The following is a 15834-nucleotide window of genomic DNA, read 5'->3' as shown; positions in this document are numbered from 1 at the left end:
ACATGACGTTTTCTTGAAAATGTCTTTCGTGTAGACTGTTGTGCTTTCCTGAACAGTGGTAGTAGTCTACAGTTTACCTTTGGAAATATGATATAATGTTTTTATATTTGTACGCTTGCTTTGTATCCGGAATAACAAGCCACCATTAGATCATCATCTTTCTATTGCTTCCTAGGAGCTTGAAATGTACGACTGACTCTGAGCAAGCGCACGCTCAAGCGGACGACATATACGGTTGCGTCATGAAACGAATGGAGGACATTGGGCAGGATCTATCTCAGGTACAGACCGAGTACTCCTATAGGTTGTTATCAACCGTGGTGAGGGATCATAAGCTTACTTGATTGTTGGTGTATGCTCGAAGCTTTAATTTCTCAATTTCCTTTTTTCACTGTTTTTCTTTTTTATGATAATGTTGTTGATCTAATTCCATGTTGAAAAATAAATAACTTGACATTCATTTTCCCAACAATATTAAGATCGATGCGTCATCCACATCCTCGGGCGACAGCCAATCACAAAGCGCCACGTATGCGGAACCTGACATGATACCTGAAGACGTATACGATGATGACGAGATTAGCGACATGGTAGGCATCCTGATGATATCTTCTGTTGCAAATATTTTCTAAAATTTTTGGCTTTGTCTTGGCTTGTGAAAGCGAAAGAAATGTTTTCTACTGCTCGATAGTTTCCATCGTTAGCCCTTGTGTTTTGCTTTTTTTGTTGCAAATCATATTTTATGTAAATCAATTCTATTGTAATGTAAAATTTGTGATATCAATAAAACCTTGGTGCTTGTGCTTGAGATTATTTTTTATGATCCAGTCTGTTTCATCAAACTCATCTGTTGCTGCATCATTTTTCATAGCAACAGCCCCCGGCTCTTCCTCCAAGAGCTCCTCCTAATCAAAAGAAGTCAAAGCCCCTAAAGCACTCCTCTTCTTTGGAGTCAATGTTGTCAAAACTTCCATCTATGTCCAAAGGGCCGAAGCCGAAAGCGAAGAAAACAAAGGTAAAAAGTTGTTTCAAACTGACGTATTTTTACATCGTTTCAACCACTTAGTTCAGTGCTTCTTAAACTATTTTAGTTTTGTTCACCCCTAGCATCTATCTCCAGATTTCATTCACCCTTGTCTCATGATATCATAAAACTATCTCGTCTATATATAACAGCACAGAATGAGTTAGGTTGTTTCGAATTTTGTTAAGATCAACTCAAGCTAAGTTTTACCATTGCAATCTACAATTTCTCGAGTCCAGAGATATAAAGCTACAAAACACAGTCACCAAATTTTTATACTTATACACTCAGTGCAAAACAACTTCACTATTACAATAAGCAAAAAAACAACAGTACCGTAGTCGATTTACTGCAGAAAATTGTTTACCAGTGACTAGGATGCTCCTGAACTTTCGCAACTAGTTTTTCAAATCGCGGATGAATCTTTCCTTCTAATGCCACTCTCATCGATGAGTTCACACATTTCAGCGCATTTCTCTTTTTAGTTTTCAGTTAATTTTTTGATATTTATAAAAGAATCAAACAATAAAAAATATTGAAATTTATTAAAAAACAATTACTTTTGATTAAAAAATGAAAAACTTAGAATGGATTTTGTTTTTGGAAATTCTCACCTGTTCACTGAACAGGTGGAACACCCTGAATATCCGCCTTGCTCGCAAGCCATCATCCATTTCTGACGGTTCACCCTTATTCACCCCTTTTGGTTAGTTCACCCTTGCAAAAAATTTATTCACCCTGGGGTGAACCATTCACCTGTTTAAGAAACACTGACTTAGTTCATTGATTCCCGAAGTGGGCTGTGTTCTCCTTTGGAGGCGATTTTAAGATGCAGGAAGAGATAACTCGAAAAGGGAAAATAGGAGGCGAATTTAGACAAAAGGGGTTAAAATATTAAATCACTAACCGAGTATATTGCTGTATGTTTCTCAGCAACCGATTGTAGCAAGAATTGAAGACGGTAAGTGAACACTGTTTAAAAAAAGCAGAAAGTTCATCAGCAGGATAGAGTATTGAGTCCAGTCCTTTTTTTTTTCTTGAAAGCATGTCGGTGGAGGCCTGTTATTCCGCTGGGAGGGTAATAGTTGACAACCAAACATTGCGTCATTATCTCTATTCTCCGACGCACCGTGCTGATGCGTGAAGCCCCCATGCCCCATCGTGTCAAGCAAAGTTTGAAAAGGCCGACTTTTCTTCTCTGGCTGTTCAGTTTCATTTCTTTCTTTGAAGCTCGACGTCTAGTTGGAGAGATATCGAATCGACCAGGCTGGGCACTGCGGCAGTGGATTACTCAGTTTCCCAGGCCACATGCATCCAAGACACATTAAAATCAGCAAGCCAGAGTTTTGCAGCAAGTCTTACGAAAGGATGCTAGCTGCTGTTCAGATTGACCGTCAAAGGCATTGTTTGGTTAAGGTAAACGCCTATATTGGATACCGGTATGATTGTCACAGCACTATGCCACAGCTTCACATTCTACGGCCCTGCAAGTAAGTACGAGCCCAGTGCCCACTCATACGATACGTTTTTTGCGGCGATATAAGTAATGCTTGTAAGCGAAGTAACCACTCATACCACCGTGGTGATCTTCGACGTTACCCATACGCAACCTGATGGAGATTATGCCAAACCTTCAAAGCTTTGTGAAAAGCCACCAGTCTCGTGCATCACATAGAACTACAGTCACGTGGACTCAAAAATTGCAAAAAAAATTTAATTTTTGCAAAATTTATCGTTTGCTTTATCCCGGAATATTAACCAACCAACGGCTTAAGGGCGTGCGTATTTTATTTTAGAGGATCAGAGGGGAAATTGTACAAGCCTACCATACACTGAGAAATAACGTCATTTTTGTAAATAAAAAGTCTTCCATCACCAACATGAACTTAGCAAGAAAAACTTTTTTTTTTGCTAAGTATATTAAAGTCTTTTTGCACCCAAATTGTCACAAGCTCTCCTAATTAACGAAGTGAATTCAAAACGTTGTCAAAAATAAATATTTAGGCTTACGCCGGTGGTGGAAGAATTAAATTAAGTGGGCGGAAAGGCAAGAAAGCCAATCTCCGTGTCCACCATCAGTCATGCCACTCAGTGTCCTGCCAACGATACAGCGCAGGCTTTCATCACTCGGCTATGTATTCACGCTTACAGACGTTAAATCAATGTAAAAGGGACTGATTTTTTGTTTAGGGTTTTCAAGCCAGAGAAGTGCTCTAAAGGTTGTCTGTACGATTCTCACTGGGAGCGGTAAACCTATGTTAACAAACTCCTCAATGTCATGCCGAAAAGAGAATGTTTTCTATGACAGTTTTGCTTGCACTGTCCGACCCTAAAATCTAAATCCCGTTGAAGCAAAACAACACACATTGAATGCCAATTAGAACCTAGTCCAACACTGACTATAAGTCATCATGCACCTATAAAAAAAGAAATGTCGAAAAATCCTATTGAAACTTCATCGACAGCATCTCCTCTAGAAGTTCAGTTTAATAATGTAAAATCTTTAAAACCTGCTTAAAACGTGCTGTGCTGTTTCTGTTAATCGGTGCATTATTCAAAATTTTGTTATTTTCATCTTTTTTCGTTCACAGCACCACAAAGAAAAGACAGCGATGCAATACAAAGACCAGAGTGCCCAGAAAATGTTCAAAATGTCGAACGCTACGACAGGATCATTCAGACTCTCCTAACCTTCAACGGGAGTGAGATATTCAATGAAAATCTCTACTTTTTCTCGTCAGTATTGTATTCAACTTCAAGCGCCAACGGTTCACAATGCAACTGAACACTGCGTCACACTAGCAGTCACGTGTTCAGCAAGCTTTCTTTTGTTATACGGTACTTAGATACATTTTACCTATGTATATCGTCTCTAATAAGCTGAACTATCGTATATTAGAGACGATATGTATTTACTTTGTTCGTGACGGAAACGTGGTGACAAAATCTGTCATTGATTATGTATTCACTCTCTTGCATGCAGTATTTTTTGTCAGTATCTTTGTGCGTGCATGGCTTGAAAATTAACTGTTTGCATTAGTCATAACTTGCCTTGCTTTGCACTGGTGTATTGTATTGGTTATTTATTTTATTTAATAATTGCTTATTTTCGTGTATTTCTAAACTGTTTCCACCCAAACAACATGAAGGTTTTCATACCACGGTACCCAGGTTTAAAGTGTCGTCTGTTGCAGATTACACTTTTTATTGTTTTTTTTTTACGTTAAATATTAATTTTTTTGCGTATATTTAATGAACGTTTTTTTTTCTTTGTAAAACGAATATAACTCGTTTCTTTTGATTCATTGTTAGGTGCTGTTCAACCAGCTTCAAGCACGTTCAATTTTCTTGATTCTGTGTAGTTTTTCGACTTCCACATGATCGAATAGATGTGTTGTTTTGCTTGTGGATATGAAGAACCGGCAAGGTTAGGTTTTAGGTTTCGGAGCATTTCCATGAGCACAATACCAGCTTGACACTGGGAGATACCCGTTATCGGTCATCAAGGCAGAAACATATATTGTCCTGTTTTTTTTAAAGCGTCTTAACGTATCCTGGTCTTCTGGACCCAAAAAAGGCCCTTGTTAAAGCTTGCGTATCTTCCTCTTTGAGCATTGCATCATTTTCCGTTTCCGAATTTCCTTGCCAGGAGATTTTTGCTACGCTTTGCACGTTACCGACATGATTGTTCTTTCAAGTTGTCAAATTGGTTATCAGCTAACCAAACACTGAACAGAAGTATTCTTTACTTGTTTATGTATTTTTATTGATTATTTACATAATATATGTAACTATGTTCTTGTTTGTTTTAAATTTCTAATGCCTCTTATAAAAAATGAATAGCTCGTATTAAATAACTTTTGTACTGTAATTACACTAATGTTAGAACATTTAGATATGGATTTTGTGCTGTTTGTTCAACGAATTGAGTGCTTTTGCTACAATAACTTGATCCACGTTTTTTTAGGAAGGGCTACAGCAGCTTTTTTGTGCAAACTCGCCATTTTCAAATAGTTCACTTCAAAACTGTTCCTGACTGAATCTATAAGGTTACAACGTTAATAAAAAGCCTTGTTAGCTGATACTGTACTCGATTACACGAATACAGAGATGAATTGTCACGCGTTGCAGTTCATCGCAATCGGTCAAGTTGTATGCAAGAAAGAATTCCGTGTGCCGCGAAAACCACATTGCTGCTGGCAGTTGTACCACCCTGGTACAGATCGGGTTAAAGTTTTACCTATATGGTACAATAAGTACGTTTTGCTTTGCGTATATTTTCATATGAACAGCACACCTTGTTAACAATTCCTTAAGGACAATCAATGTATTTGCCTTAATATAGCTGTGACATGGAGTATTGGAGTAGTGTGATTATAGCTTTGCGCCTCTACGTAACTATAAGAGATTTTCGAGCGATACTTTTCATACATCACGTCATATTTGCGAAAGTATGTGAAATCTGAGGAATTCAGTTTTCACATCTAGCTAACAGTATGGTTTGTTCCTTTTTCCACTTCCAACCCGGTTCTAGTAGCCTAATGTAAAGTAGCACTGCTAAGTACATTGTCATATTTTTCAAAGTCAGCATTGTATTTTATGCAGCAACAAGCTTTGTTTGAAACATTTAACGTAAAACTCGTTCACCCATCATATGGACGTTGGGCAACGAATATCAACTGTTTTTTAAAGTTGTTTCTGTGTGGCACACTTTGCACCTAATATCCTTAACTGTATCCTTGCGTTGCGGCTGTCCCAGCTAGCAAGATCCGTTCTTTTTACATTGATTCAACGTCTGCAGACGTTGAATCAATGTAAAAGAAATGGATTTTGCCAGCTGGCCGTATTTAAGCTTTACGTAACATCGTTAGCCGCGGTTGCATGAAACGCATTTTATTCACCTTTTTCATTCCTCTCATTAAGATTTGCATCACGATTTTCCTCAGTTGACAACTTGCTGTACGATCAATATCTTATTTGCTATCAGATAGTTGCTCGAACGTCGGTGTAAAGCCTTCATTTTTTTTGCGTTATTTTTGTCTTAATAAATCTGATTTAAATCCAACTTTGTCTTGGTATCGTATTCCTCTTATGATATTCTCGGTTTAGTTTCAGCGTCAGAATAATTAATCAACTGGTGATCACACGGTAAAGTTGTGTATAGAAATCTGAGATCTTGGTGGAAATATTTTAGCATTGTAGTTTTTGCTGCAGAATACAGCGGTGTTTCCAGTCAAACTACTACTATTCAGTCGCCATCCTCCGCTTGAAGCAGATTGCACATCAATGTGAATTATCTTTCCATGAATCACGGTTTTGATCTATAGCTCGCCCAGTATCGCTCAACCTGGATGTTGTCACGCCATCATTGTGACATTATCGTTGTCATGCCATCATCATGACAATTGACGTTTTGATCAGATATAGGTCTAATTTGAGTAGAGCGGTAACTTTTTTAAACCATAAGTAGACATAAGTCAGCAACAACACCACATTTAACATTATGAAAACAATAAGCGAATGTTTTCGGCTAGTTATAGCCTACATCCTTTTTCAAGCCTATAAGAAAAATATTTTATATATCTTGTTATGAGAGTAGTGTCATTTACTGCACATAATGTTGTATTTTGAGTGTTAGCTTTATAAAGCAAAATCCGTTGATGAGTCGGTTATATTCTATGCGTCGAGAGATTAGCCTACATCAGCCCAGAGTATAAAGTAGAGCATGCTCACTCGGCATTCTTGTTAAATGTCCTTCTGGTTAAGGCTCCATTTATTTTTTATCTTTTCTTTAATGTTGTTGTAGCCCACACCAAAGCCCAAAGATAGGTCGTTTTTATAATTAATAGTAGGGATGTTGACTAGGCTGCATGAGAATTGAAAGTCATATTGAAAAATATAAGTCCATGACAACATATCTTGCATAGCGCTCTCTGATGATTCGTAAAACAAGTTTGCATGTTGCGTTATGGAGTTGTTTTGAGCAGAAGTAAACCTTATTGTTATTGTTGTCCACAAATTCTGTAGTCGGACAATTTTTTTTCTGCCACACGTGAGTGGACAGAACAATCTAAGAAACAGCATGAGATTGTGAAATTAACGTTTTCTCCGTGCGTTCGTGCTCTGCTGAACTACTTGAATAGTAAATAGCATTGAATTTATTGTTACCTCAGCTTATTCCATAATCGACGAACCGTTGTTAAAAACCTTTTGAACAGTAGGCTATTTTGCTTTCAAGTTAATGTGTTCGCTTATCTGTTTCAATGCGTTAGGTCGAGACTTAGTGCAGGTTATCTTAATATTCAAACTACAGTACTGGATCTTCTTGTGAAGTTTTTCTGATATGTGTTGTTACGCCAGCAAATCTTCTATTATGGATGATGTTGATCTGCATCAAATTTTATCTGAGTCTTTGTCTAGCTATATATCAGATTTTACTTCACAAATGTAGATATAAACGAGCTGTTTTAGCCTGATGCTGCGGGTTCGTTGTAGCAGCAGCGGTTGCACGAGCTTTCGTAACACGGTTCTTTAGTCAGGTGCAATGATGAAATCAATAGTTTTCGACTATCTTTTCTGCAGTAGCTGTGCTTGTGAAAAGAACGACATTGACCAACAACAATGTTTGTTGTTGGTCAAAATGGTGTTGAGCTTGCTGAGTCCGAAAATAATATTCTTATTATGGGCTCTGATTTTTGTGATGGATATATTTGACATGTAAAGCTGCAGTTCAAACTATTCGCTGTAAGAATGCGGATTGTCACAATGCTTGCAACGTCGGTGGATCCATTAAGCTACAAGCAGAGATGGGCGTGATCTTGATCTTCAAGATCACTTTTTTTTTTGGTGATCTTGATCTAAGATCACTTTTTTTTGTGTGATCTTGATCTTGAAGAACAATAAGATCAAGATCACTTTAAAATTGAATTTTACTTCCTACATAGAGGCATTTTTTTAGAACTCGTAGCCTACTGTACAAAGTAGTTAGTGGCAACTACTAACATTAAGCCACTGTTAATATGATATGTGCCCAACAAAAGACGATTTAAAGTCTCCATCAAATCTGGTCAGTGTTGCCATTTCAAAATTGAAAAAGTTTTCTGTGTTGGTCATAATGAAGACGTCAACTTCCGTGTACTTTATGTTGACGTATAATAAAAAATGATTTAATGTGAATTTTAAAGAAATGTTTGCTTTTATTGACCCAATTTTAGATGTTTCAAAAGTCTAGAATGGCGGTGTTAAAAAATCTGGATTCTACCCGACTTTGGTCATGTAAAGTGGTTTATTGCAGCAAATCAACCAGACCAAGACTTGTTTAGGGTCTGAGTATGGAGCGGTTTGTCTGACCGCAAACCTCTGAACTTTTTTGATAGCAGACAACAGTATCAAAGCTGCCAGGTGGGTAAATGGTGCAATAAACATTTACATAATGCAGTGAAAGTTAAAACTACTTAGTAACACGAATAAAAACTCCCACATGAACCAGACAAAAATTTGGTAAAAGAGGATGCGGTTTAAACTTTATTTTTATTTATTTATTATAAATAAAAAGTATAAAACTAATTGCAAATTTTGCGACTTTTCAGAACTACTGTAACTAACCTCTGCCTTGGGGGTGACGTTGCGATTCTAAGCAAACTACGTCAACAATTGATAGGCCTATAATAGCAACAGTCACTAACTTATTACAATTCTTAGGCCAGTGATCGAGTAGTTAAAAGTAAAAGTTAGCAATACCAACTATATACCTTTACCCAGATTGCTTATAGTTATTATTTTTTGCAACATCATTGATCAAAAACTTCATTTTTTTTCAAGTACACAAAAAGTGATCTTGATCTTCAAGATCACGATCTTGATCTTGATCTTCAAGATCACATAGTTTGGTGATCTTGATCTTCAAGATCGCCTATTCTTGGTGATCTTGATCTTGATCTTCAAGATCACCAATACTGGTGATCTTGCCCATCTCTGGCTACAAGCTATGTGTTTCTGTTTGTAGATTACTTTCTCATTTATGGGATGAACGTTGCAATTATTTCTAACAATTAAAACACGTTGATAAGTATCTAAAATTTTCAGAAGACTAATTTTTTGAAGCAACAATAATAGGTAGCCTAAAGTAAATTTTATAATTTTGGTTTGAGTGATCCCAAATTAATTTTGATCCGCTCCTTTGGCTTCAATCAGGAGTACCTGGTGTATGGAATAATTCTCCTGCAACAACATTTCAGCAATCGGAAACTTCACTCTGTCAATCTCGGTAAACCGACCCTGTGTCAAAAGCCTCTTCAAGTATGCATAAATACCAAAAATAATCTATCAGGTTTTGTTAGTCCGAGGATAAAAGTTGTCACAAAATTTCTGAAGACGTTGTATGCATTCCAGGCTGGAATCCAATACCCTATTTTTTTGCTGCCAACAAAGAAGTGAACCATGAAAAGTGCAGTTGACTCCTTGAGAATGCGGCGGGACATGTATTTTCATTCCCATCAGGTTGTTCAACCTGCACTGGCTTGATTTACTGCTCTACCAACTGATTAATCTTCAGCAAGTGTTGTATTCTTATGAGCGATTAGCTTAGCCTACTATTGCAATATCCAGAAAAAAGTACCTCTACTCTACAGCGTATTCAAAAAATTTAGGGCTCCACTCTTCTTTCAGTTTGCTCAGTAGCGCTGAAAGTCATTTCATCATTGGACAAATAAAAACTTAGAGTTTAAGCAAAGCTACAATTTTAGAAATTTTAGAGCTTTGATAAAAAATAGCCAAGAATTTTTGTTTGTGCCGAGGTATAATGCGGAGTGCGGACGCAGATTTAAAGTGTAACTCTCTACAAACGTGACAGAGCCACAAACTGAAACGAGCAAAATTTTGCCTTAAAAGTTTGAACCCTTTTGCCTATTTTCTGTTGCTGGTGGGTCCGTGCTATCTATGTGACAGAGCCAGGGGTTCAAAGTCTTTACAAGTAGGCTATGCGAAAGTGCAAGGTTTAACCTCTTAAAGAAACTTTTTCACACAGATTAAGATTAAAATTCCCACAATCAATCAATGAGCTCTTCTAATCCTAGCCGCCGGAGTGGAGTTGGAGGCGAAACCTATAACGTGTTTTAGTCATTGCGCACCTTTGCTTTTCAAACTTGATTGTGATTAGGCTATAGAAAGTTTTATCTTTGAAAGGAAAAATCCTCTTTTGATTCTTAAATTTTGATTTTAAAAATAAAAAAGTTTTTAATTACAAAGGAAAAAAATTGTAAAAGTGGTTGATGTTTAAGTTTGTTTTTTTTTCTAGTCGGCCTGTCTTAGCTTACCAATTATTAACAATGTTTGAGTTTGTAGCTTTTGTTATCTTTGTGGCTTCAACATCTTTGCCCTGTGGAAGAGGATTACCAAACTTGTCTTCCCACATGATCACGAGTGAGTATGAAACAATTATTCATTAGGCTATGTCTTTGACGATAGTTAAACCAAAAATTGCTTCCTGCCTTTGCTCAATTAGTTTTGTTGTCAAGTTTCAGAACTTCATAAGAAAACTGGTTTTGTTTTGTCTCTGCTTTTTTATTGTGGCTGAGAGGTTGTGCTTTTGCGGGAGCATCGAGTAGTCTACGATAAACACAAATGATGTTACTTTGAAGAGGTCCACATAAAATCGTTTTTTGATTGTGCAGTAGCTTTAAAATTGAATAGAGGATAAAAATGTGGAAGGTTCTAGAGTGAGTTTTACTACAATCCTCGTGCATTTCACTTTTAATATTAGGTAGGCTGAGTTACAACTTAGGGCGTAGGTCATTTTTTTTTGTGCTCGTTTTTTAAAGTGTGCGCTATTAAAAATAAAATGGAAAAAACTATTGTTTTCTTTTGCGCAAACAATCTGTCTACAAATTAAGCCCTGGAACAAAATTTGCATTTTGAATCTATTCTGAAAATATCTGTTCTGAAATAATCAAGACATCGATAAGTTGACCTGTATCCTTCGGCTAGACTGCAGATTCACCAATTGGCTTAGAACATTTGCCCATACTAGGCGTATATGCACTTATGCAGCGAAAAAAATTAATAAGATAAGAAAAAAAAATGATAAAAGAAATTAAGACAAATAACAAAGTAGGTCTACTGTTTAAATGGTCGCCGCTTTTCAAGTATGGTACAGTTGAGTTCTTTCTAAAAACTCTTTGCTGGCTAGGGCCAAGTGCAGTGATGTACGCGCATACAAAAAATATTGACGCCGTCAGCGTACACGCAAACGTTCGAAAAAACATGCGCCGTATGCGTCAACGTAACTTGTAAAAAAAGTTGGCGGCGTCAGCGTTAGCGCATATACACTAGCGTAAACTAATTTTGTTTGCTAAGTGCCAAACATTCACACGGTATAAACCACTCGAAACAAACAAGTTATATTTGAATTTCCACAAACATAAGCATCTGAAAGTGTTCATCTGACATTTTGCTGTGTTTTGGTTCTGATATGTCTTTGCCCATTGAAAACATTCTTTCAACTGCAGCGCTGGAAGGTATTGGCGTGTTGTAGCGAAAAAAATACATTAAAAAGTATGCGTTGACGCTATGCACTAAAAAACCGCGAAAACTTTACGGCGTAGCCTCAAGCGCAAACTATCCAAAAAAATGTGGCCGCAAGCGTTAGCGTAAACAAAAAGTCCACGCCGCAAGCATGCGGCGTAGAATTTGCGGCGTATACGTACATCTCTGGCCAAGTGGTATATCAGCTGTCTTTCCAGTATCAATTATAACCATTTGCTAAGTATGTGACCACATTTCTGACTTAATGAACCAAGTCAAAACTACAGCAAACTAATTTATAGTAAGTTATTCAGCAGCTATAATTTTACAGTCTCTTTTGCAGTTTTTTATTAGAATCAATGAAAACAGTTGTTTCTTGGAAAACATGAAAGAAACGATTGAAAACAATAAAAAAAATGAAAAAAATTAAAGAAAAAACGTGAAAAAAAATTTAAAAAACGGCAATTTTTTTTCAATATTACTTGGTGCAACAAATACAACCTTGAACTACGCAGTTAAAGAATTGTTTCAAGCAGCAGTTTATCATCGAGGCAAGGTTTGTCTAGTTTTTACAAGACACGAGATGGCGCCTTTAAGTCAAACAAGCTTGCTTACGCTTACGTAATGCACGGCAGAATATTTTCCCATTTTTATTTTACTTTTAAACATTTGTTTCTAGAAGGTGCACACAGCATTTCACTTCTTTCTTGGTTGCAATTTTTCTGCTGCTACGTGCAATTAGCCACGATGAGTTTATTTGCTTTCAAAGAGGAGTGTTTTATGTCTGAAGATATCTTCATATTGGCTTGTTCGATAGCAGATTACTATTAATATTCGAACACTTTACATGGTTTGGTAATAGCGTTGTAAAGCCCTGATTTTCTTGAATATATTACAGTGTTTCAAAGAAAATTTTACCAAAACTGAATATATTTTTTAGTCTCTCGAAGTATTTTAAGTAACCTTACTGTAATTGGTTGGTCATCACTTTTTTATTTTTTCTAAAAACTTTGTCTTAGGTACAATGCATTCCAGCAGTAGGTTGAAGCGTAAAAAATGCAATCGTCTACTTTTGTAAAAAATACTTAAAAGAAACAAAGGAAATCTCCAAGGAAACTGTTTTCTTTTTGGAAAGAATCTGTGTCCTTTACAATTTTTTTTAGCTGGAACACGCGTCACCGCTCTGGCATGCAGCGTTGCGTCACGCTTGTGCACAACCCATAGCTTGCAGTTGACATTCACACCAAATGACGTATTCGGTCAACCTACGCATTTCTTGAGCTTCTAAATGCATTGTTATTCAAAATACCTGTAGTTTTTTTGTTTTTTTTTATTTAACAACACAGAATACATAACTTTCTAAAAGGGATGTTAAAAATTTCAAAAATACAGTAATTTAAATTTTCGAAATATCTTGTTTCTTTTTGAAGTTATTTTCCTTGTATTGGTTTCATTTCAAAACAATTTCTTAGTGAAAAAATATGTTTTTCTTTAAAATAAATGCAACTTTATTTCCTTTTCAATTTCTGAAAATCAAGGGAGTTCGACTCTTCGAAATACAAAAGAACTCAATTTATCAAATCATATTCCGATTCTTCTTAAAATAACAAACTCGTCTAAACAATGATTGTCTGAAATACTTTTTTTTGAAATCTCGTTCACATTGTTGTAATTTTGTGAGATCCTCTGAGATCAAAGTCTGCAACTTGTTTCTCAGCACCACACTTGCATGAAAAGAAAGATGCCACTTCCATTGATGCATGGTTCAGCGGAAAATTTTTGTGTTTATGCAAAGACTCTAAAAATATACCAACACCTGCTAGTAAGGACAGACCAGTGTGACCGGTGTCACTGTTGGATAGAAAAAAAATGGAGCTTGGTTATGTTTAGTCTCTATTCTGATTTTCATTCATAACTCGTCCGATTGGCCTCGAGTATATTTTGTTTCTCGGCTTCACTGATAAGTTAAGCTGCCGGCAAGAATGAGTGTCGTAGTATAGGATAACGGGATGCTTGTTCGAAGGACCTTTGGCTCGGGGGGGGGACGAGATGCCTTCAGCTCCATCGTCATTATCGAGTTATAAAGTAGACGACGTTTTGCTCAAGCTGAGAAATGATGGCACTTATAAAAACAGGTCATTGACAGCACGAAGGTTGTTGATGCTTCTCTATGCCGCGTGGCTTATACTTGTTAAGCTACTTATTGTATGAGTACCCTTGTTGGTGATGTTAAATTTTATCAGAAACACAGTGACATTTAATATGCGATAGGCAAAAGATAAAAACCAGGCCTACCATGCTGTAGATCTCCATAGTATCAAATCAAAGGCGATATAGACCTGATTTTAGTTTACATGAAAAACCGTTAAATTGTTGAATTATATATTTTATTAATCAACATTGTTATAATTGTCCGCATGGTAGCAGTGCCTAACAATGCCTACTGCTTACTTGACTGCACCGGTGTCTATTGTTACTCAACCCCGTCTTCACTTGTCTTCCCAAATCTTTGTTTGCAGATAATGTGTAATTTTCTGTTTGAGCATGAGATGTGAACCTAATATTGTATGTAAATTGAGTAGGCCTACATTCATGTCTGAGAAATCAATTTTAATAATTTATTTTATGCAATAAATACCAAATATTCTTATCTTGTCCTTGACAGCTCTATTTTGCGGAAATTAAGTGTAGGCCTACCGTGGATAAGTTAGAACACCGCCGATAATTAAATGTATATCACACAGCAAAGTAGCCTACACCCGTGTTATTATAAGATTGTCATAACAATAAAAAGTTATACTTTAAGTCGGTCTCCAATAACTCAATTGGTTAGTGCGTGACTTCTGGAACGAAGAAGATTCAAGAACAAGCGGCGCAGGTTCGACTCTGGGGATGTGCGCTTGAGCAACGCATTCTAAGGACTGCGCTCCATTCAGCGACACCTAATGGATGGAATAATTATCCAGCAACAACATTTCAACGATCGGAAACTTTACTCTGTCAATCTCGGTAACCGGCCCTGCGTCAAAAGCCCATATAAGTATGCGAAACTACCATGAATAACCTATCAAGGCTTTGTCAATCCTGGGATAAATATTTAAAACCAAACCTCCCCTGCAACATTTTTTTTTATTCTGTGCAAACTGTTTTCCGCATCATCTGTTTTTTGTTGTCAGCCTATTTGCAGTTATCCATGCGTAAAAGTGCTTTTGAAAGAAACGTCATGCTTAGCTTTATAAAGTTGTTTTCGTCGAATGAAAGCCTATTGGACGTGCCGCTTGACTTGACTTACCCTTCACTTTGGTTGGAGAAAAGTCAAGTCTTTACGTCACAATTTCTTTTGAACTGTTTGCTTAGGGGCAGCCACATGTTAAAAAACCTCGAATTAATTGTTGATTTGGATTTCGTAAATGAAAAGTGATAAGTCACATTTGTGACAACAATGTTGGTTTTGTATACAGGCTGCGCAAGCTATATGCTTTACGCAGAGGTGTATTTATAAACTTCACTGGAGTAAGTTTTCTTGGTTGGTGGTCCGGTTATTTTCTCATAAAAATGGATTTTGAAAGCAATAAGACAGCTAAATTACTCAAGAAACATCCCAAAAAGGCGCGTCACTTTTCAGAAGGCTGAATAGATGTATCTTAAGTTACCAGCTTAAGGTCGTAAAAAATTGCAATGAACTGTGTATAGCATACGTCGTTGGCGTCCACGGTCTGGCCTTCCAGTAGCTGTATACTTGTATAGCCTACAAATGACTCACTCTTTTGTGTAGCCTAATCCTAAAAATGTTACTACGGGGGTATTCAAAGGTGATATGGGAAATGTTTATTGACAAACTAACTTTATGGACGTCAGTGATTGTACTGTAGTAAGCCTGGTCTATTGTGGTGCTACACGTGTTTGTTCATTCAGATTTGCCAATTTTTTATAAAAATAGTAGCCTACGTAAGTGGATTAGACTCCACAACCTGCGACAGGGTATTTTTTACCTTCTCGGCTTGGATTACCTGCAATGTTAGGAAGTCCGTTAGTTCTTTAAATAATTCTAGTCCTTTACTTTTATCTGACTGTGCCCAAATGTATGAGTGACTTTGCCCTTGCACAACAGAGTAGCCTACAATGTAAAACAAATAAGCAAAGATAAATGTTAAGTTAAATTCTTGATTTTGGCTGGTGCTTATCGTCAAAATTACCTGTTCAACGGAAAACCAGTTTCAGGCAAAGATCACAGCCGGACAAAATTTACCCACCAACCTTCCTGCCAATGCATGTTTGAACCTTCTGCA

General features: G+C 36.8%; 2 protein-coding genes across 2 annotated transcripts in view; both read left to right on the top strand.

The window, feature by feature from the left end:
- Positions 1 to 6083, top strand: part of LOC145784337 (uncharacterized) — a 28997-nt gene extending 22914 nt beyond the window's left edge. The window contains exons 19-22 of the mRNA XM_082596137.1: positions 176 to 281; positions 480 to 590; positions 872 to 1015; positions 3616 to 6083. Of these exons, the coding sequence (XP_082452263.1) occupies positions 176 to 281; positions 480 to 590; positions 872 to 1015; positions 3616 to 3714 (460 nt within the window). The 3' untranslated portion in view covers positions 3715 to 6083. The remainder of the gene's footprint in view (positions 1 to 175; positions 282 to 479; positions 591 to 871; positions 1016 to 3615) is intronic.
- A 4244-nt stretch (positions 6084 to 10327) lies between these two features.
- The window catches only part of LOC145783861 (uncharacterized), an 85924-nt gene continuing 80417 nt past the window's right edge, over positions 10328 to 15834 (top strand). The window contains exon 1 of the mRNA XM_082595614.1: positions 10328 to 10444. Within this exon, the coding sequence (XP_082451740.1) occupies positions 10351 to 10444 (94 nt within the window). The 5' untranslated portion in view covers positions 10328 to 10350. The remainder of the gene's footprint in view (positions 10445 to 15834) is intronic.

The sequence above is a fragment of the Aplidium turbinatum genome, chromosome 15 (assembly GCF_918807975.1).
Source record: "Aplidium turbinatum chromosome 15, kaAplTurb1.1, whole genome shotgun sequence".
NCBI classification, from domain to species: Eukaryota; Metazoa; Chordata; class Ascidiacea; order Aplousobranchia; family Polyclinidae; genus Aplidium; species Aplidium turbinatum.
The sequence above is the reverse complement of the archived record's forward strand: the minus strand, read 5'-3'. Positions and strand labels throughout refer to the sequence as shown.